A 22,576-nucleotide genomic window follows, 5' to 3' on the forward strand; every position below is an offset into this window, starting at 1 on the left:
TTACCGAGATCTTAAGGGACAGACGAACAGACAGACATCATTCTACTTGTATTATAGATTACTTATCTGCCAATAACCGGCAATTTAGCCAATTTTGTTTTAGATTTCATTACTTTACAAAACTTAAAACAATATGAAGACTTCAAATATATTTAAGTTATACATAATCACTTCGTAATACTAAATCACTTAATTTAACTAAAATTGATGATTCTAGTCAAAATGATAATAATCTGAGCTTGCAGTTTGAGTGTATATAATATTAAGTTCTACCTTGAACTGAAAGTTTGCGTCAGAAAAACAGAGAAAGCATGACAGATTCTTTCAGACAGCTTTCATTTTCATTTACCATAAATATTTTTTTCTTATTCAGAAAATATGGAAAATAATTATGCTTTATATTACTCTCGTGGAATTTGACAATATGTAAAGACAGGTTTACACTTAAAGCGATTAATTTCACTGGAAGGTCAACCTATCCTACTTAACCTATCATAACAAGGATGACAACACCCATAAAAGTGAAGCTCTGAAACGGTAGGACAAACGAACATTAAAACTTGTAGAGGGTCAAAACTGAATAATAATATAAATTTATAAGAGTGGAAACCAAATTTTAAGTATATTTGTTGAAAAACTGATAAAATACAGGATAATATTTAAGGACATACTTACATTTTTAGGACTTGATTATAGAGAATCTTCGCTTATAACATTGTACTTTGTTGTCATAGGAATCATATTCCAAAAATCAGATCAATCGGATAATCATATCACATACAAATTTGCAGTTTAAAAAGTTAAGAATCAACCTATTTAAAATGGACGTACGTACATTCTTGTAACGATTATAGAATTACTGCGCTTTCTAAATCGTACCTTATCACCCCAGGAATCATCATGCAAAATTTTAAATCGATAGGACAATTCTAACCTGCCTAAATTAACGAAAAGAGCTCACCGTTACAGACGGACAGAAATGAGGGGAATTATAATCACACCTCCCTTCTTGAGAAGATTACATGTAGGTTAGAACCAAATTTGATCCTGATTCTTTTAGTGTACAAAATCATTCAATTGCTATTTCAATTTAAATCTGTCCCACTCGCAAGACTTCTGGGGCTTCGCCTATGGCCCAGCTAAAGGGCAAACTTACTCCAAAATTTAGGAACAATGAAAAACTTATTTTCCTGAAATTTGTGAACATAATATGTAAACTGATAGATTTGCTTATAGCTTATTTTATGAAATATAAAAAAATATAGTTGTCTTTATTGAGGATTGACTGCTGCAAGTGTTCAACTTACTGGTAACTTCGTCTGCGACTAAACAAAAATATTCTAGTCTGATGACCAGGGCTCGGCTGCCGCGCGTCGGCCGCCTGTGATGTGAATCTCAGGGAAATCAACCTTTTACAATTTTAAAACTTATCTAGAATTCTAAACCTGTCCCAAAGATGACGATAATCCCTCTTTTCTATTTTTTTTCTAAGCATTAATACGAGTTAAATTTGTTGCTTAGTCAAAGCTGACGCAAGGCAGCAAAGCCCTGCTGATGAAGTTGACTGCAAGCAGCCGCAATGCTTTGCAGCTGCTTATTGCCCAGAAGCAGTACGAGGCTGATAAATTAAGTTCATGTTTAAGTTGTTCAATCATCCTATTAGATAAAGTGGTAAGTTTTTTTATATCTGTTTTATGCAAGCTTCACATGTGACATAGGTCCAGGGATGGTTGAATGCTATTTGAATTCTAATTTCAATTTTTAAACTTTTTCTTACTTTCCTTACCCTTTTATAGAGAGTTAATATTCTATAAAGATGTGAGTGATCAGTATGTGTTTGTGGGGTTGTAATTATTGTCTCAAAAGATCTCCTAAACGTCTGGACTGATCAAATTTCACGATTTCCAGGGAAGTTTAGTAATGGTCTCAGGAAATTTAGGGCTGTGTTTATCTAAACATCTTATATAAATATATTTCCCTACAATATTTAGTTTTTATGTTTTTCTTGTCTGTCTGTCAAGATCTTAGTAACCATGCACTGTATCTACATTAAATTGTTATTTTCAGGGAAGCTTTAACATTATGTTAACATGCCGGTTTCTTGTATACATATATCCCATTTTTGCTAGAGGTGCGGTCACTATTATATGACACGACATTCATTTGAAAAGAAACTATAAAAATCGATGTTATTATTAAAAAATACATATAACATAAATTATGACATAATCATATATATAATCATAATATTACATAAGTTTAAAAAAAATGCAAATGTTATATAAAAATCAATTCATTTCTTTGAGTTTTCATATTTCCTTGTCCCAAAGTTATATTTTTTAATATTATTATAAAATTGCAGCACCCCACTAATAGGTAAACTAAAAGTTGCGCTATCCCTCTGATCAGCTGTTTATTACAATCTCCCCCTCTTTACCCACTCCTCTTCCCCTCTGCCAAGTTACACAAGGATCTAAATTTGATAACTTTCCTTTCTTCTGCTTACAAGTTACAAAAGGAATCCTATTTCTTACATATTTATAAAATAGTTAATCTACGTTCTCTTATTAGACGCGTAGACAACGGTAATTAATTTTTTAAATGGGCTTAAAGTGTCGTTTTTTATCGTTATATCGCCTATTTTGTTTTAAATTTCAATGTGCATTCAAGTGACGTACATTTTTAATTATATAATAAGTGTATTTTGACTTTTCACGTGTTCCTAGGCTGACCCAAAACTTTGAGTAGCTTGTGCCCGAGGTTTTAGGATTTACTCAGCCTGACGACGCGAGACGCCATTACTTTGAGTGATACTTTTTTGATTAAACTGTGTTTTATAATAATTTCTTTGTGCTTTTTACGGTATATTTATAGACGGGTCAAGTAATGGTGTTCAAACATCAAATATTACTTTTCAATGAAATCAATGATCATATATATCTGTTGTCAAAACGTTTTATGTTACCTCAATTTATTCCTAATGTAGACTTTTTTTTTATTTTCCCTGAGATTTAGTTGTAATCTTAAATTTGGTTTTATTGGAAGTGAAATGCAGGGAGATTGTTGTTTTTTTAATTTATCCATAAATTTAGAGCATTTAAGAGACCTTTAATCTACCAAAAATACAGTTATGTTGTTCGATTGTATATACACCATAATAGAATATTGACGCATTTTGCAATGAATTTTTATTGCAACGTTAAATGACTGAAGCGCTTTTAGCGTAACCAACTACTGTGCATGGCTATGCGTTGCCTCGGCTACTCGTAGCCATTTGGATTAAAGATAGTTAGTAGGTGAGCGGCTGTACCTCTGTCGGTGGCGACGGCTACACTAAACGATTTAAAGATCCAGCTTCGGTCTTAAAATTTTCTTTCATATTTTTTCTATTCTAAATTTGCTTTAAACGATTTCGAAAGACGTCATGATTTGGTTAATATTAACTTCAATTACCAAATTGTCGCATGAATATATATAGTTATATTGTAATCGGGTGATTTGGTTTCTAATATTTACATTGTTGACGCGAATGTTTTGCAAAAAAAAATACAATATTTTGAATGAGGTCACGTGATCTTAGTATTATGTACAGTCCACTGTTTCACAATTCCCTAGAGAGCTCAGGGAGTAAGGGAACTTTAGTAGGAGAAAATATGGAACTTACATGCAGAATAATTTTTACATTGCAATAAAAAAAAGTATTTTATCCTTATTCTATATGTAATTAATGTTAGTTTTTATATAGAAGAAACTTTTATTTTACATAAGTAATTTTTAGGCGAAGGCTTTTTCTTCTTCCCCCGAAACCTTTAAAGCAGCGTGTCGGAGCCGTTTAATTTTGATGCGGCTCCGGCTCCGCGGAGCCGTATATGGAAATACGGCTCCGGATCCGGCTCCACCAAAAATGTTGCTGCTCCCGGCTTCGGCTCCGAAACGCTGCTTTAAAGTATTTTTTATAAACCTGTATTCAAAGTTTCAAACTATTTCTTAATACTTATTCAACTTTTCAGATTTTGTTAGCCTTTCTCATAAAACTTACCTTTATCCCTGACAACTATTTTCCCTTGCATAATTGAAATAAATTTCGAAAGCCACCTCTTTCCTAAGTTTGTAAACAGCTGATTGTTAGTTCATAGCACCAAGGCAGAGTTATGAGCTTTATTCACTAGTTTCATAAAGCAAGTCTACCTTAAAAGTAGATACAGGGCCTGTCTTGAGCCTAGTCTTTCTCAAACACCCAAATAAATTCATTCAGAAATATAAATATAAAATTCAAAATGACAGGTAAATTAGATATACCTGCTTTATACCAATAGTATTGTGAAATATATTTAAAGTTTACTTTTAATCTTTGGAAAGTGACAAAAACGATTTAAGATAAGGAAAAGATATAATTCTTCTTAAATTAATTTACTAAACCTCTCAAAATAATTTCTAAACTCTTGATTAATTTTCATAATCCGATAATTTGTTACTTATTTCACTTCAAAGAGATTTAGTTTTTTTTCTTGAAAGGTGAGTTAGGAGGTGGTGGTTTTTTTTATCCTCAGTTAATAGGAATTTTGAAGAAAGCTCTAAAGCCGTTTACAAAATCATTCTGGTCTCGGAACAATTCAGACAAATCCAACTGCCTATCATTTAAGACAAAGAAAATTAACTAAAAGTAGAAATTATAAGCCTGTTTAGGAATCTACCCTATGCATATTATAATGCAAAAATAAAAGCTTATTGGAATACATTCTAACATATTAATATTTTGACTATTGTTTTTTTTTTTTTTATATATATTCACGGTTAGTACTACTAGTATTTACTACCTTTTGTAAAAAATAACCTTATTGAGTAAGGCAACGATTTTGTAAATAATATTAAATTCAACGTTTTTCAGGCAATATGGCCGGGATGCCCAGAATTACCGGACTCCTGAAGAAGGGCGTTGCCGCCCCAGGCTCCGCCAGAAATTTCAGCTTCACTGTTGCTGGTCAGGGCGAGGCTAAGACTAAGGACGATGCCATCTCCCGCCAGTACCCTGTTGTTGACCACACGTACGACGCAGTTGTTGTCGGCGCTGGTGGTGCTGGTCTCCGCGCTGCCTTCGGCCTGGTAGAGGAAGGATTTAAGACAGCTGTCATCACCAAGTTGTTCCCCACCAGATCTCACACCGTGGCCGCCCAGGGTGGTATCAACGCTGCTCTTGGCAACATGGAGCCTGATGACTGGAGGTGGCACATGTACGACACTGTCAAGGGCTCTGATTGGTTGGGAGACCAGGATGCTATCCATTACATGACCAGAGAGGCTCCTGCTGCTGTTATTGAGCTGGAGAACTATGGTATGCCCTTTTCCAGGTAATATATATATATATATTGTTTTTTTTTAATAGGTATCAAAAGTGAAATTAGAAATACAATGTTTATATAACGTTATTTTATTCTATATAAAGATAAAAATTCAAATTAATTTCTCCGTTATTGCCTTTTGGTAGCGGATTTTTTTTACAGCTATGCTAATAGGTACCTTTATGTGGAGTCTTTAAAATCTATAATTTTGCATATTATAAAATCTTAACTCGAATGATAAAAAATATTAATTAAAAATATATTTAAATATTAATCTTTTCTTAAGAAGTAAACAGATTATCTCAATTTTAATTATCAATTCATCTAATCAAATTTATCACCTTTTCATCAATATGTATTTTAAGATTAAATGTTCCCTCTTTAAAATTATCAAATAATGTTTAAATACAGAAATATTCATTTACTTATTAAAATTATATGTTCATTCAGCGTTTTTATTAACTTTGTAATATCCAAAAGAAAGAAGGGGGAGGGGGAAGATTGATTGCAGAAATCTCGTAATCAAGGTATAAAGGTCATATCAAGGGGGGGTGGGGAAGTTCTGACACTTTTGCGTAAACAGTGATTATAGGCTTTGTCTTTGGACTGAGAGGATAGGTTAATAGGGATAAAATCATTCTTATATGATGAATTTCCCCCAGATTTAAGATTTTTTGGATAGGCCTCCAGGTTCCGGAGCTCCAGGACTCCAGGTTGTCTCTCTACTGGTAAAAATGAAAAAAAAATTTTTTTTTTAAGAGTTAGATGTCAGCTTATGAGACAAAATATGTATGTTTTTTTCTTTAAATATGTGAATAACAATCAAAAAGAAGTATATTTTGTTTTATAAGTTAACTTCTAACTCTTCAAAAAAATATCTTATTTTTAATTTTTACCTGTACAGAGACCATCTGGAGGCCTGGAGCTCCGGAACCAGGAGGCCTATCCAAAAAATCTTAAATCTGGGGGGAAATTCATCATATAAGAATGATTTTATCCCTAATAACCTATCCTCTCAGTTTAAAGACAAAGCCTATAATCACTGTTTACGCAAAAGTGTCAGAAATCCCCGCCCCCCCCCCCCCCCCTTATTTGAATTCGATAAACTGCCATATACCTATATCTGTTTCATTATACCTATACATTTAAAGATTAAAATGCAGAATTTTTTAGTTATATTTGTTTTTTAGAAAGTTATTTTTGAAGTTTTAACTAACCGGGATTTTCGATTTTTTTTATTACTAGGTATTATCTTAAATAGGTAATCTATTAGTAAATTCTTTTATTATGTATTCTACTTTTATTATAATATATTATTTTTCAGAACCCCTGAGGGCAAGATTTATCAGCGTGCTTTTGGCGGTCAGTCTTATAAGTTTGGTAAGGGTGGTCAGGCCCACAGATGCTGCTGTGTAGCTGACAGGACAGGGCACTCACTTCTTCACACTCTTTACGGTCAGAGCTTGAGGTGAGGAGTTTGTATTTCATATGCAAAAAAAAGGCATAGGTGTATAATGTATATTTTGCATAATTCCAAGGGGGGGGGGGGGGGGAAGAAATTTGATAAAAAGGTATTATTGACCTATATTATATGAATTAAGAAAATAAATTCTGGAAAGGGGGGGAGGGGGAGGGACAGTCATATAATTTAAGCTACCTACCCTTAGCTATACCGAGAGAAAAAATCAAATAAAAATTGGTAGCATACCAAATTACTCTTAAAAAACTCTGAAATTAATCAGTTACCTAAAATAACTTTTCTAATATTTTCTTTACGACATAATTATATTCGATTGATTTAAAGAATATTTAATTTCTTTAATTAACAATTCAATGCTTTTTCAGATACGACTGCAACTACTTTATTGAGTACTTTGCCCTGGACTTGTTAATGGAGGATGGAGAGTGCCGTGGTGTCATTGCCCTCTGTCTGGAGGATGGTACCATCCACAGGTTCAGATCCAAGAACACCGTGCTTGCCTGCGGTGGCGCTGGCAAGGCCTACTTCTCGGCCACCAGCGCCCACACCTGCACTGGCGATGCCACCGCCATGGTGAGCCGTGCCGATCTTCCTAACCAGGACATGGAGTTTGTCCAGTTCCATCCCACTGGTATCTACGGTGCCGGCTGTCTGATGACTGAGGGCTGCAGAGGTGAGGGTGGCTACCTGGTCAACAGCGAGGGTGAGAGGTTCATGGAGAGGTATGCTCCTGTGGCCAAGGATCTGGCCTCCAGAGACGTTGTGTCACGTTCCATGACCATGGAGATCCGCGAGGGTCGTGGCTGTGGACCTGAGAAGGATCATGTTTTCCTTCAGCTTCACCATCTTCCCCCAGAACAGCTCCAGGTGAACAATTTTAAAAATAGCAAATTTCGTATTTAAAGAATTTTCTTTTTACGGATTTCACCTGGCTATTTAATTCATCTAAAAACAAAATTGAATTAGAACTTTTATTGCAGGTATTTGTTGTAAACAGCTTTATATTATATATTTGCCCTAATTCCATTAACAGAACATTTAAAAACTTTTACTATTAGATCTTTATGCTGTGAAAAAATGTAAAGTGTTTTTGTTTGTAATTGTTATTTTTTCTAATTAGGCCAGACTTCCCGGTATCTCAGAGACCGCTATGATCTTTGCCGGCGTTGATGTGACTCGCGAGCCCATCCCTGTCCTCCCCACCGTCCACTACAACATGGGTGGTGTGCCCACCAATTACAAGGGTCAGGTCATCACTGTCAACGAGAAGGGTGAGGATGTTATTGTCCCCGGTTTGTACTCTGCTGGTGAAACTGCGTCCGCTAGCGTGCACGGAGCTAACCGTCTGGGTGCCAACTCTCTGCTGGATCTGGTTATCTTCGGACGTGCCTGCGCTAAGACTATCGCTGCTGAAAACAAGCCAGGAGAAAAGATTGGAGAACTGAAGGCCAATGCTGGCGAGGCTTCTGTTGCCAACCTGGATTCTATCAGGTTTGCCAACGGCCAGGCTGGCACTGCTGAGGTCAGGTTGAAGATGCAGAAGACTATGCAGAACCACGCTGCTGTATTCAGAACTGGTAACGTCATGAGAGAAGGTAACTTTATGATTCTTTTTACATCGGGGACGTTAAAAGATACAAAAGTTTAATTGGTTTGAGAATAGTTATTTCTCGCATCGTATTATAAACGGCTTTCCGCGGATATAGAATGTACAATTATGAGATTAAAACTTGTTTTTTTAGCCCCGAGGTGACTAAGTCACCGGCTAAAAAAACTAGTTTTAATCTTATGATTGTACATTTCTATATTCGTAGAAAGCTGGATATAATACGATGTTAGACATAGTTTTTTTCGTATGGATGAGAACCGGTTCCTATCCACCGGATTCGAATGAATACGAGAAAAGAACTTAAAGCTTCTAAATTATTAGGTTCAAAAAACAATTATGAATAATACCTACCTATCATTTAGTAAACATAATAAACTTATATATTTTATTTTTGTAGGTATTGCCAAGATGAACGCTCTGTGGAAGGACATGGAAAACCTTAAGGTCTCTGACCGCGGTATGATCTGGAACTCCGACCTTGTCGAGACCCTTGAGCTGCAGAACTGCATGATCAACGCCCAGCAGATCATCGAATCCGCCGAGGCCCGCGAGGAATCCCGTGGCGCTCACGCCCGTGAGGACTTCAAGGACCGTATGGATGAGTACGACTACAGCAAGCCCCTTGACGGACAGTCCGCTCTGCCTATGGAGAAGCACTGGCGCAAGCACACACTTTCCTGGACAAAGACCAATGGAGCAACCACCCTGCAGTACAGACCTGTCATTGATCACACACTGGACGAGAAGGAGTGTAAGTGGGTACCCCCAGCAATTAGAAGCTATTAAAATCACAAAAAATAATTCATTATTTATCTATTGATTCAAACTGAACTCTTTTAAATATATTTGAAGGTAAATGTTCTGTAAAGAAAATGGTGATTTTATTCTGGTGACCAAATAATTTTCCACTTAATAACTAAAATTTCTTTAATCGATGCCTGTCATATTGGGACGCATCTAAATTAATAATAAATTTCACAAATATTCACAAAATTATCTATAAAAACAAATAATTAGACTGTGTTCTGAAATTGATCAGTATGTATTAAATAACTATGTAGTTTTTACTTGAATATGTTCTCACCAAGTCAATAATTGTGTATTGTTGTATTTATCATTTATCTGCAAGAAACCAAATACTTGTATTTTATGTTATTCTTAATAAATATACTATTTACATATTGGTAATAATGATATCTTTTATTTATTTTGTCATTTGGTTAGGTAAGTTTAATTTATAACAGATTTAATACATTCAGTGAAAAAATTAATTACCACTTTCAGTTTTTGAATAACAAAAAATAAGATTTATTTTTTGCCTTGCTATATAAGATACAGCTACTTGTCTTAGAAATCTTATCTTATTTAACATTGCATTGATTGCGCCGACTAACAAAAAATTCTTTACGCTGTTTCAAAACAAGGCCTAGTTGGGCAAAGCTGGGATCATATTCATGGATTCGCACGGGTCGCTTCAGACTTTGATTTTGATTATTGGTCCACTACAGTTCTAATATAATCGCTAGTTGCCCCTTTCTAGTCAGGCTAGCCCGGAGAATCGAAAAATATGCATTATAATAGCTTTAAAAAAAAATTTCAACGTTTTTGCAACAAGGATGACAACACTCATTAAAAGTAAATTGAAAAGCAATTTAAAGATTTCAAGAAATTAAAAAGAAACCTGTAAAATACACTTAAATGTGTCTATTAACATGAATGTTTCAGGCGTTTATATTGAATAGGAACATTTTGTTTCTAAAGGACGGACGAAAATTTTGAATCATTATTAGCTTTGCTAGTATTAAAACTAAATAGAGAAGAAATTGAATACAAAATTAAGTTCATACTTTATAGTTGTCAAAATATACTAAAAAGTAGGGTTGGGCCGGATATCCGGCCATTTTAAATATCCGGCCGGATACCGGAGATTGAAACTATCCGGCCGGATATCCGGCGATATAATATTTTATATTTTACAACAAAAGTTTCTGCTTTTTTAATTATAATTGGCTGTAATTTTCTCATTATTGAAGCTAGAAGAACAATTTTTTCTGAAATTGTTTATCTTTATGTAAATTTTATATTAGAAATCTCAATACATAAATTTTGGCGGGGGCAGCAGTACTTGGCAGCTGCCAGCTGCAAACTGGCGGTCGGCAGGTAAACAGAAACGGATTTTATGAAATTGTATTATGTCATGAAGACATAAAAAAGCCTAAGTTTAAAAGGGGGGAGGCGGATGAGCCACTTTTTGAAACCATTAGTAAAACGTGCATGATCTCAGCCCATAAAAGGGTTACAGCTCTAAAATTCGGCTCAGTAGTTGCTTTTGTGGAGATCAATATGGAATTGTGAGGAAACGGTGGCGGATCCGCCGATCTCGATGAAAACCGCCGTTTCCCGCCGAAATTTTTGCCTTTTTTCGCCAAATTAGACAGTTCTCAATCATCTGAGATAATTTTTTTTTCTAACAAAAATTTCCCTTATATTTTTATGAAAAAATAGATTATATCAGGTGATTGAAAATTGTCTATTATGGCGAGAAAAGGCAAAAAAAATTCGACGGGAAACGGCGATTTTCGGCGGGAGCGGCGGTTCCACCGCCGTTTCTTCGCAGTTCCATATTGTTCACCACAAAAGCAACTGCTGTGCAGAATTTTAGAGCTGTAACTTTTTTATGGGCTGAGATCATGCACGTTTTACTTTTGGTTTCAAAAAGTGGCACATCCGCCTCCCCCCTTTGAAGTCTCCAAGTCAAAAATTGCTGTCACAGGAACCGTTTAAAGATTTCTGGAGACCTGGAGGCATAGGCGTCCAAGGGGGGGGGTAATGGGCCATTTGGCACCCCCAAACGATTTTGGGGGTGCCGTAGGCACCCCCAAAATTTTGTGAACAATACCCCCCCCAAAAAAAAATTACCCCTACCTTGGGGATGCCGTAGGCACCCCCAACGATTTTGGGGGGGGTATTTACCCCCCCCAAACCATTTTGGGGGGGGTAATTACCCCCCCCCAAAATAAATGCAGGCTGGCCACAAACATACTATTTCCACTATTTCCACTATTTCCACTAGTTTTGCATACTATGCAAACTATTCCAAAAAAATATGCTATTTCCACTATTGTCCAAAATTGCATACTATTTCCACTATTTCTTTGGATTTCAGATAAATCTTCAATTTTTAGGTAACTAAAACAAACTGATTTTTTTGATCGTGAAAAGAAAGCCAAGTAGCAGGTTTCATCGCATTTTCACAGTATCTTTTCTCCTATTTCTAGTCCCTGCGGGGGGCTCTAACCCTGCGGGGCAATCATTAACACTTACCTAACCTAAAATAACCTATCAAATGCTACTGTGAAAATACGGCAAAATCGCTACTTTGTTTTCAATTTTTTTTAGAAATGTTTCCAGAAGAAAGTAGTCTTTCAGTTCAGATTGTTGTACCTTTATTGAAAGTTATTGGTATTTCTACATTCAATGTAAAGATTTTTTTTTGAAAGATACCAAAACTTGGGGTAATTAGTGACACAACCAAAAAGATTTCACCCAATTATCTCTAAAACTAAGGGAGTAGCACCCAAAATAAAATTGCTGGTATGTCGTGTCACGTGTGACGAGTCACCACATTTCTCCCCTCCCCCCCCCCTTTTGCAATTAGATGATAGGGTTGATTTATCAATTACATAACACTTGTTGCTTCGCCCCTCGCCTCAGGAAAATAGCTTAAAACCAACCAAGTTTTTTATGAGCTTAGCTGAAAAGTATAACCGAATAGGACCAACATACTTTTGGCTTTAGAAAAACAAACTTACCTACTACTTATATTATAGGATAAAAATTAAACTAAAAATAATCGTTCATAAAATTGTGGCTAATCTTCCTTTTAATCATAATTAAATCATACTGACAATAATTATAAAGTATCTAACGGTTTCGGACATCATATAATGCAGTTTGAAAACAATAGGACAACTTTAACATACCTAAATTATCGTCAAGAGCTATCCGTTATGTACGGACGGACATACATAAGAACCTATTTATAGAAAAGCAGCACTTAAAAAAACTCCCAGCTGTAGTAAAGGTAAACAATATACTGACACTGAACATAACCTGTCGCGACAATATATTGACGTAAAAAGTATAAATTGAACATACACAACTTGAAATAGCGCAGCTACTGTCTATATGAAAAATGTTAAAAATGCTACGTACTTTCTAATCATAGATAGGCTGGTTTTAAGAATTTAGAATCAATTGTATACTATTGGAATGTGTCGATCTACTTTAAATAAATATGCCATATCTAGTATATCAGTTTTATTTCAGTATTTAGTGTTATCGCTGCGCTACATACTTTTGGACCGGATTGTCCTATATATGAACAACAAGGATGACAACATCCATAAGTAGCGAAGCACAAACAAATAAATAAGAATTTAGATATTAGTTGTTTAAAGCATGTATATTAGGAAAAAATCACGAAACCTTTTCAACATTTGTTTTTAATTTCTTAATATTTATATTTCAGTACTATGACTAACAGACTGATGGTCAAAGTAAATTACACACTGGATGCTTAAACCAACGGGAAATTTAATTTTGATATATTTAACTACAAAAATTTTTAAATACGGACCATAAACACCAAAGATAGGAGGAAAAATGTGAAAAATATAAAAATAGCCAAAAACCTGCAAAAAGGCAGTCTGACCGCTATTGATGTTTTCTTGAAACGACAGGAAATTTAATTTTGATATATATAACTGAAAAACTTCGGAAATCGGGCCATAAACACCAAAGGTATGGAGAAAAATGTGAAAAATACAAAAATAGCCTAAAACCTGCTTAAAGGCAGTCTGACCGTCATAGTTGTTTTCTTGAAACGACAGGAAATTTAATTTTGATACTATAACTGAAAAATTTTTGGAAATCGGACCATAAACACCAAAGATATGGAGAAAAATGTGAAAAATACAAAAATAGCCTAAAACCTGCTAAAAAGCGGTCCTACCACCATTGATGTTTTATAGTTAATTGTGCTCCTTAATAATAGGAATGTTGTCTAAAAATTTCAGCCTTTTATCTTTTATAGGAGCCGAGAAAATCACGTTTCCCCCAAACTAAGACATACGGACAGACGGACATTTCAAATTACTGATAGCTAACTGTCATATATTTATGTTGTGATGTCATATATTTAAGTTTGCAGACATATGTTAGTTGTTACTCTTAATTACTCTTTAATTGCTCTCAGAAAGAATAAAGAGAAAATATATTTAAGTCAGTTGATATTGAGAGTCCTAACACAGAACATTATCTGGTTTGGGTTCGAGTCTTTATTAAGACCAATACAGCTATTCACAGACATCCTACTACTTTAGATAGTTTGCATAGGCAGATATTCTACCTCTTCAAAGTGCACAGTTAATTAATACATTGTATTAATTAAACAGACAGTCATCCTGTTGCTTGGTGTCCTGATATACAGACAGACATCCTGCTACTTCAGAACTTTCCAGCTTTGAATAATCAGTAGTTTTGACTTATTAACATATTTAATCATTTCTAAATATAGTATCAATATATAATCTTATTTACTCAAAAACTGCATTTAATCCAATATAATAAATACTTAAAAATCTGTTTGCATTTTGAATTGAATATTAAGTCTACTCTATCATTAACTTATGTAAGTCTGTCTATATCACATTTGGCGCAGTCTTATTGTGCTACGTGTTATTTAGACCTACTGCTGAGTTAAGGGTGGGGGAAGTGGTGTTTAATTTGAAGTCAATCACTTTTTGAGATATTTTTTATCTCGGATTTTTCACAGTTTTGTTTTATTTTTTTATATTTCTAACTTGATTTATATTTCAGGTTTCTGTGGAATTTCATTCTTTAACTCTTCTGATCTAAATTTCACGGCGGATCTAGTTCTAGTGCTCGGATATGGCTGATGGAGAAAAAGGAGAGCGGGGTAAAAATGAAGGCAAGCGTGGACGGCCGCCTAAACGTCTTCAGGAGACTGACAGTCAGGATGATGATGGAACTCCCGAAAATTGGGAGGAGGAGGATGCTGCGGCTGAGGATGTTGGTGCAGGTGCCAATGCGAATGTGGAGTTGGCGTTGGGCGAGGTGGAGAATGACGTTGTGCCTGAAAGCATAAAAAAATATGTTAGGGCAATGTTGAAGGAGCATACGACTGTCAAAGGTCAGGTGGATAAGTTAACGGCGGCGAATAAACGGCTGGAGAATAAGGTGAAAGAGTTTAAGAATTCTGATGAGCATAAGAAGTTAGGTTATGATGTTGATTTGGCTACTATTAAGAAAAAGGTGGCGCAATTGCCAGCGGATGGGGATATTAGCGGTTTTTTGTATGAGACAAGTATGGGGGCTAGTGTATCTGCAGTCAAAGCGACGGGAGATGATTCGTTTAATACATCTTTCATTAATCGTTTGAGTGTGGAGGTTAAATTGGATTCTACAAATTTTGAGGCTAAAAGGGTGAAAAGTGCTCCTGGACATTTGAAGTTTTCGCAGATTGAGTTTTTGGGTCCTGTTGGGAATGGAAATTGGATGAATGTTCGTGAGAGTTGTCTGACCGAATATGAGAATCAATTGTTGGATATATTTCCTTTAATTGAGGAAAGGGCTGAAGTGCTTAAGGCCTATAAAAAGGTGGCCGGCGGTAGTGTAAGCCAACAGACTGTAGAGGAGCAGTTTAAGGAGTTTTGTCTTGTAAGAGGAGTCAAGTGGGATAGTGATTTTGTGCGGGATGCTCCATTTTGGGATGGAAACATTGATTTTGAGGATTATTTCTTATCCTTATGGAGGGTTGCTCGGTTAGCAAAGTTGGAGGATCCTATGCTTTTCAAGGACGTCCTGTACAATAGGATTTTTGAGTGCAAAGGGAAGAAGATGGGGAGGCTTATTACGCCGGAGGCTAATGCTTCCCTAAGTGCTTTAGGTTATTACCTGTTGATAAGAAGGTTGGTGATACCCTTTGCTGATACAGAGTCGGCTACCGAATTCTTCTACGCCCTGAAACAAAAGAGTGGTCAGAATGTGGATGTGTTTTTCAATGCTAAGTTACGGCTGTTTAGGCTTATGCATCCTGGTCAAATTTCTAGACAATCTTGGCGTGATTTTTACAATAATGTGGCTAAGAATTTGCTGTTTTCTGATTTAGCTAGAGATATGGCTAATTTCATTGAATCTATGCATTACCTGGAAGATTACAGTGCTTTCTTGACTTATTTGATTCGCAGAGGTCAGCATTATATAAGCTGAGCTCGTTCTGGACACGTTTCACCTGAAAATGTAACGTCCTGTTATTCTCAGGCTATGGAAGGGTTGAGGCTAGAGGATTCTAGGGAGGTAAAAGCTAGGCCTGTAATCAGTGAAGTGCATGTATCTGATATGGAGGGCAGGACTGAGATTGGCGATAATAATGCGTGGATTGAAGGGGATGATGACATTCCTTGGGATCAGGTTGAGAACGTGATTGGGGCTCTGAATTCGAAGGCTAAAACTATGATTTGTTGGTATTGTGGGAAAAAAGGTCATGTAGTGGCTAGTTGCTGGCAGAAGAGAGACGGTAAGCCGCCAGCTCCTGATTCTCGCATAGGAAAGACCAAAGCTAGGTTTTTCTCAGCAGGTAGCGAAAAGAAAGAGGGTCCTGGAGTGCCTAATAATAGGGTAATACCTGAGCAGTTTCTGAAGAAGACAGTCAATCAGGTGGGGCCTGTTGTGGATTCTGAAAAGAGCAGAGATGAGAAACAGTATGAGGCTATGATTGCTGACATAGCTAGGAACAATTTTCAGCAATATCCTATGTAATGGATATGATTGATTCGATATATAAATTTCATTTTGGGATGAAATTTATAGATCGTTCTTTTATTCGTATTCATTATATAGGCTATAGTACTGTAGTTGATTTTTTCTGGGTTTGCTATGTGTAAATAGTTAATTTTGCTGTGTTGTATTCACATTATTGCTCTCAACTTTATAAAGTATTACTGTCTTGCTTATTCTTCAGTCAAGGTGTGATCGTGTTAATGAAAACAATATATATATATATTTATATATATATATATTTACTATATATTATATTTTGATAGGTACCTATGCAAAGTTGAAGTAAATGTTAATGCTTTGAGGGGTACTTACTTGTATGAGAAAAGGCTTGGTGTGTAGCTGTGTGATGCTGGTAGTTTGGAAGATGTACAGGATTTCATAAATCGAACAGTATGTTGGCGGCTGGTGACGGATGGAGAGCTGACTGCTGTGTAGTGGAATGATGTATATCTAAAATTTAAAATTAATTAACATGGATATATTAATTAATTGTAATGACCAGTGTTTTCAAGAGTGTTTTCAAGAGATTGTGAAGTTTTTGAAGATAACGAAAATGCCTATTTGTGCGGATTTAGAATTTTTTGCGCCAGGGGCTGATATTCCGGTGAAGGAGTTAGGAATTATTGATACAGGAAATAATTTTAATTCTTTAATATCTAGAGAAATTCTTGATAAACATGGAATTGAGTTTTGTCCTGCTAAATTATCAGCGTATTCAGTAGATTTAAAGAAAGTTAATATTATTGGATATGTTGAGTTGAAATTTAGATTTGCTGGAACTCAAGCTGTGTTTACGGAGATATTTTATGTACCTGAGGTGACGAGTAGGTTGGTGAATCTTGGATCTGATTTCCTGAAAAAGAATAAAATTAATATTTGTTTGGATGAGGATAAGTTTGAATTTTGTGGGGAATCTGTTCCTATTAATTCCTGTTTACAGAAACAGGTGGTGGCGGAGATACAGAAAATTCCTATTTTGTCCGGACGAATGAATTCTGAAATTCCATCTAAACCTACCTTGCCAGGGATAAAGGAGGGGGGTGGGTTTGGAGAGTTATATTCAACGAAGTATAATGTGAAGTTGCTGGATAAAACTATTTTTTATCCTGGAGGATCTACAGCTGTGGTGCATGTGACTGGATTAAAGAATGATGGGCTTTGGTACGTGTCCCCTAATTCTTCTAAGATGACAAGTGGCAATGGGATTATGATTATTGAGGGGGTGTATCAGCCACGGAAAGATGGGTCCTGCGTGGTTAATGTAGTTAATGCGTCAATAAAACCTATTACCTTGCTGAGAAATGTGAAGATGGGGCATTGTTTCATCATGGATAATCAAGATGTCACCTGTAATAAAACAATTAATGAGTTGGATAAGCCAGAAAAGTTGTCGGGGCAAAAAATGCATGAACGGGTACAGTTTATTATTCAAAAATTGAAGTTAGATGAAAACCAGATGATTAAGGAAAATCCAGAATTGAAATCTAGGATTATTAAAATTTGTTTGGAAAATTTTGATATCTTTTCAATGAATGATTCAGATATTGGTGATTGTCGATTAATGACATATAATATAGAATTGTTACCTGGAGCTAAACCTGTGAAGGCCAGAAATATTCCATTGAATCCAGAGTACGATGCTAAGTTGAAAGAACAGTTAACCAAATGGCTGGACGCCGGCATTATTGAAGAGGGTTTCTCGGATTGGTCTAGTCCTATTTTTGCTGTGAAAAAGAAGGCTGCACCTGGAGTAGAGGCTAAGTTGAGGTTTGTCATCGATTTCCGCAATTTGAACAACGTGACTAAGCGGGTGGCGTGGCCGCTGCCACTGATTTCTGATAATCTGACGAAGCTGGGTTCTGGCAAGGTGTTCAGTACTCTTGATTTGACAGCTGCCTACCATTCGATGACTATGGATGAAGACTCTAAACCGTTGACAGCTTTTAGTGCAGCAAACAGGATGTATTTGTTTAACAGGTTGCCATTTGGGTTGTGTAATGCACCCAGCCTGTTCTGTGCTCTGATGGATAAGGTGCTGTCTATCCTGCCAGGTATGTATGGATTCTGTATCAGTTACTTGGACGATCTGATCGTGTTTTCATCAAGTCCAGAGGAACATGTAGAGCATCTGCAGGCACTGTTTCAAGTTCTTAGGCAGGTCAACCTGAAATTGAATTTAGATAAATGTGATTTATTGACTAGAGAATGCCATTATTTGGGGCATATTATTAGTGCCAATGGATTGAAAATGAATCCTGCATATTTGGAACGGATTAAGGATTGGGGCAAGCCTAGAACAGGGAAGGAGTTGCAGAAGTTTTTGGGATTTACTAATTATTACAGAGGATATTTTGCTGATTATGCCAAGAGGTCGTGCATGTTGGATAGTCACAGGAATGACACTATAATAAAGTGGACAGAAGAATTGAACAGAGTATGGACTGAATTTATGGAAATGTTCAAGACTGAGATGTGTAAAGGCTATCCTCAATGGGATAATCCTAATCTTTTTATCGTGGATGTAGATTATAGTTCTCAGTATTTTGCAGGGATTATTTCGCAAGAACAGGATGGTGTAGAGAGAGTGTTTGGTGTCTGTAGTAAAAAGTGTAATGCTGCAGAACAAAATTATCCTTCCTATAAAGGAGAATTAGGTGCATTAGTATATGCATTAAAGAATTTTTTACACTTTTGTAGGTTTCGTGAATTTTTGGTTCGGACAGACAGTATTTCACTAGTGCATTATAAACGTTGGGCTAAAGGATCAATAAACGGTGTCACCTATCGATGGATAACTTTCTTGCAAAGTTTTGACTTTACAGTTATCCATCGACAGGGGACTAAGCATGTGAATGTAGATTATTTGTCGAGAACTGAGTTAGATTGTAAGGAACATCGACTGAAGGATTGTCAGGAGTGTAGAGAGACAGATAATAAAATTTTGGATCTTACCTGGACGATTCACCATTTCTGGATCAAATCTATTCTATTATGCAGGTACATTCTGCAGAGGATGAGGTGGATGTTGAGTTTGTCTGGCAAAGTAGTCTTCAGCAGGACGAGATCCTAAATGAAATAAGGTTATGGATATTGGAAAGGAGACAGTTGTCGTCTTATGAGAGGGCGGAGTTATCGGGCAGAAAAGAACTATTGTACAATCTTATTGGACATATGTATGTGCTAGAGGGGGTTGTAATTTTCAGACAGCCTTTGGCCGAAGGGGGTTTTGTCGAGAGGCCTGTAGTGCCTCTTTCTTTATACAATGATATATTTGATTCAGCTCATGGTGGATATGGTTCTGGACATAGAGGTGTGCAGGAGACAATACGTAAAATAAATGAGAGATTTTTTATGCCTGGCGTGAACAAGTTTGTGGAATCGAGAATACGAAGTTGTATTACATGTTTGAAAAAGGCTGGAAGTAATCCTAAACATGTTTCACCTATAACTCATTCTGTTCAAAGTAGTGAAGTTTTTGCTAATATGTCAGTGGATCTAGTTGGTCCTTGGACTCCATGTTATCATCAGGGACAGACGGTTAAATTTGTCTTAATCATGGTGTGTTTATTTTCTAGATATGTCTTTACATGTCCATTGGTTGATGCTAAAACTGAAACAACTGTAAAGGCTATATTGGAAAATTTTGTACCTACCTATGGTTTATTTAGGGCTTTGAGATCGGATAGAGGTACAAATTTTACAAGCAGTGTGTTTAAAGGTGTGATGAAAGGATTGGGGGTGGATACTGTCCTAATTCCCCCCAGGAATCCAAATTCGAATCCTGTAGAGAGGCAAAATCAGAGTTTGTATGCTGCTTTGAAAGTAGATGAAAATCATGGAACAAAGGACTGGGCTAAAAAATTACCTTTGGCTACGTTAGTGATTAACTGCTCCAAGAGTTCCAGAACTGGCTATTCTCCATTTTTTCTAGTTTTCGGTCGGCAGCCACGTATTCCCCTCGATTTTCTATCACCAGTCCCGTCTGTTGAATCTTCATCCTCGCGGTCGTATTTGGAATTTCTGAAAAATATGGAGGATGTAATTAAGAGAATTTCTACAAAATCCAAGTTATATTTAGAGGTTCAAAATAAACACAGAGTACAGAAGGAAGCATTGAGAGTGACAGATGTTTGTTATGCTTTCTTTAATATTGTGAAGACTGACGTGTCCAAGAAATTACAGTCTTTCTATGGAGGGCCTTTTATTGTAGTTAAGAAATTTTCGGATGCATTGTATGAGTTGGCACCTTTTGGGAATAATCCCATCAAGAAAAGTTAAGAAAGGTGGATCACGGGTGGCGAAATATTTATGGGACACTGGGAGGAGGTTAAGATCTCAGGTAGGGGGTCCTGTGGTACATGTTCAGATAGGAACTCGAGGACGGAGAAAGTAGGGAAAGGAGAGCTGATAATAATTATTTTTGAAAAAAATATTATATAAATATATATAAATATTATAAAAGTATATTATAATAAGAGTTCATGAATTGTTATTTGATTATTTTAATAACAAATATGTGCTGACAAAGCTAGTAGGTGGAAAGTTGTTCTGCAATGAAAGGCTAAATCAGTTGATATTTACGGGTGAATTGGTGAACAGTTATCAGCTAATAATGTCTGGTCATAATAATAAATTCAAATCAGGTAAATATTTTTTAATTTGGGGATTGTGTTTAATACCCTGTGGGGCTGATGTGATACCTGTGCTAGTAAAGGAGTGTGTTGGCGACGGTCCTGAGTTGAGGGCTTCAGAATGTACAGTGTTTGGTCAGCATGAGTTTAATGGAACAATCAGTGGTCATCTGTTAAAAAAAGTAGGAGTGAGATTTTTGCCCGCTGTACAATGTCACGTCGACAGAACGGTTCACACCTGGTATTGTGGCAAATATAGCCACCTACATTTAGGGGCACCAGCTGTTGTTAGTAGTGATGAGTTAATTTCTAGTGAAGATTGTAAAAGGATGGAGGAACAGAGGGTGATAGACATAGATGGACGACGGTTGCCTGTAGCGTTTTATGACCGGTCAATGACTTATTTCATAAATGGTACCATTCTGTATGAGGATATGATGACGTATGGGATTGACCCTCAGTGCAGAGGGGATGGTATTTATTTAAATAATACCTTTGTGCCTAATACTTTTCAAGAAGTTCAGATTACAAGTTATTTGAAAAATATACAAATTTCAATGTTACCTGATAACAGTTGTTTTCTTGAGGATCAGTTCATTGGTGCACATTGTCTGGAGTCTGACCTGCGGCTTGGGCTTGATCGAGTGATAGTTCACAATAAATCACAGGAAGATAGACGTCATTTTAGTTATTTTCGGACTGTTGAAATTGTAAATTTAACTTTGTTTACATTTTCTAATATGGCGGATGATGCTAATAATCAGGGTGGCCAAAGTTGGTTGGCGATTTCTCCACAGTTTTCGTTGGGATTGAAACTGGGGAAAAAAGTGGAGTTTTCTGACTTTCTGACTGATTTGCATTATTTTCATACCAACGTTCCGGATGTATTTTTGTGGATTACAACTGCTAAAAAGAATTTTTTTCCTTGGATGCGAAGAAAGGAGGAGGATGGTGCTTTATTATTACAGCTAACTTCTTCATACCATCAGGTGGAAAGGATTTTGCAGGCAGAACAGGGGTGTTGGGAGAATAATTTGTTTCATTCCAACATCTAACAAGTCGGAAATTTGTTGGTACAACATCTAGGGGAGATGGAACTTGTGTCTGTATGTAAAAAAAGATGGTTGAATGTGACTTTAGGAGCAAATTTGCCTTGTTATCTTGGTCATTTTTCTTTGTTCATGGACGGTAGAATTGTTGCTGTAGAACCGTTCACAAGATTAGTTAAAAATGTTTCCTTGTTGATGGTTGTCGAGTGTAGGAAAAATCCAGTATTTGTGAGAGTTAAACCTGGATTATATCTAGGCAACAAGGGGGCAGGAATGCAGCTGGTTCAGACTAAACGGCTGGAGGATAGTTGGTTGAAGGTACCGTTGAATTTTGAGCATCTGTTGGATAAGGGAGAGAAAGGACAGGTGTTGGAGTCTGTGGAAGAGGCTAAACTTTCGGAATTGGCTGCTAATTCAAATGCTTTTGTTGTAGAGGTTACAGAAGATTGGTTTGTACATTTGTATAATACCTCGATTGATTGGTTGATTAATAGTTGGCAGCATTTTGTTATGGCTGTGATGGGTGCTGCGGGGGTGGTTGTTGGATTGCTGTGTGTTGGTTGTTAAGGCAGACTATGTAACTGCGTTAAATTTTCGCGTTATCG

General features: G+C 36.3%; 2 protein-coding genes across 3 annotated transcripts; one reads left to right on the top strand and one right to left on the bottom strand.

The window, feature by feature from the left end:
- Window positions 1–2,417: 2,417 nt before the first annotated feature.
- On the top strand, window positions 2,418–9,619 carry SdhA (succinate dehydrogenase, subunit A (flavoprotein)). Of its 2 annotated transcripts, none has more exons than XM_080156575.1 (6): window positions 2,418–2,585; window positions 4,889–5,348; window positions 6,664–6,807; window positions 7,185–7,686; window positions 7,940–8,414; window positions 8,826–9,619. In XM_080156575.1, the coding sequence occupies exons 2-6, from the start codon at window positions 4,894–4,896 to the stop codon at window positions 9,212–9,214; spliced, it is 1,965 nt and encodes a 654-aa protein (XP_080012701.1). In that variant the 5' UTR covers window positions 2,418–2,585; window positions 4,889–4,893; the 3' UTR covers window positions 9,215–9,619. The 2 variants fall into 2 exon arrangements, with proteins under 2 accessions (XP_080012701.1, XP_080012695.1); XM_080156569.1 differs by lacking the exon at window positions 2,418–2,585 and adding an exon at window positions 4,009–4,284.
- Window positions 9,620–16,903: 7,284 nt separating this feature from the next.
- Window positions 16,904–18,465, bottom strand: LOC145332751 (uncharacterized). Its single transcript, XM_080177805.1, has 3 exons — window positions 17,878–18,465; window positions 17,582–17,638; window positions 16,904–17,144 (listed from the first exon to the last, which is right to left on the bottom strand). The coding sequence occupies exons 1-3, from the start codon at window positions 18,065–18,067 to the stop codon at window positions 17,083–17,085; spliced, it is 309 nt and encodes a 102-aa protein (XP_080033931.1). The 5' UTR covers window positions 18,068–18,465; the 3' UTR covers window positions 16,904–17,082.
- Between the last annotated feature and the right edge of the window lie 4,111 nt (window positions 18,466–22,576).

Source organism: Acartia tonsa, chromosome 1 (genome assembly GCF_053477335.1).
Source record: "Acartia tonsa isolate MP-2025a chromosome 1, ASM5347733v1, whole genome shotgun sequence".
In the NCBI taxonomy this organism is placed as follows: Eukaryota; Metazoa; Arthropoda; class Copepoda; order Calanoida; family Acartiidae; genus Acartia; species Acartia tonsa.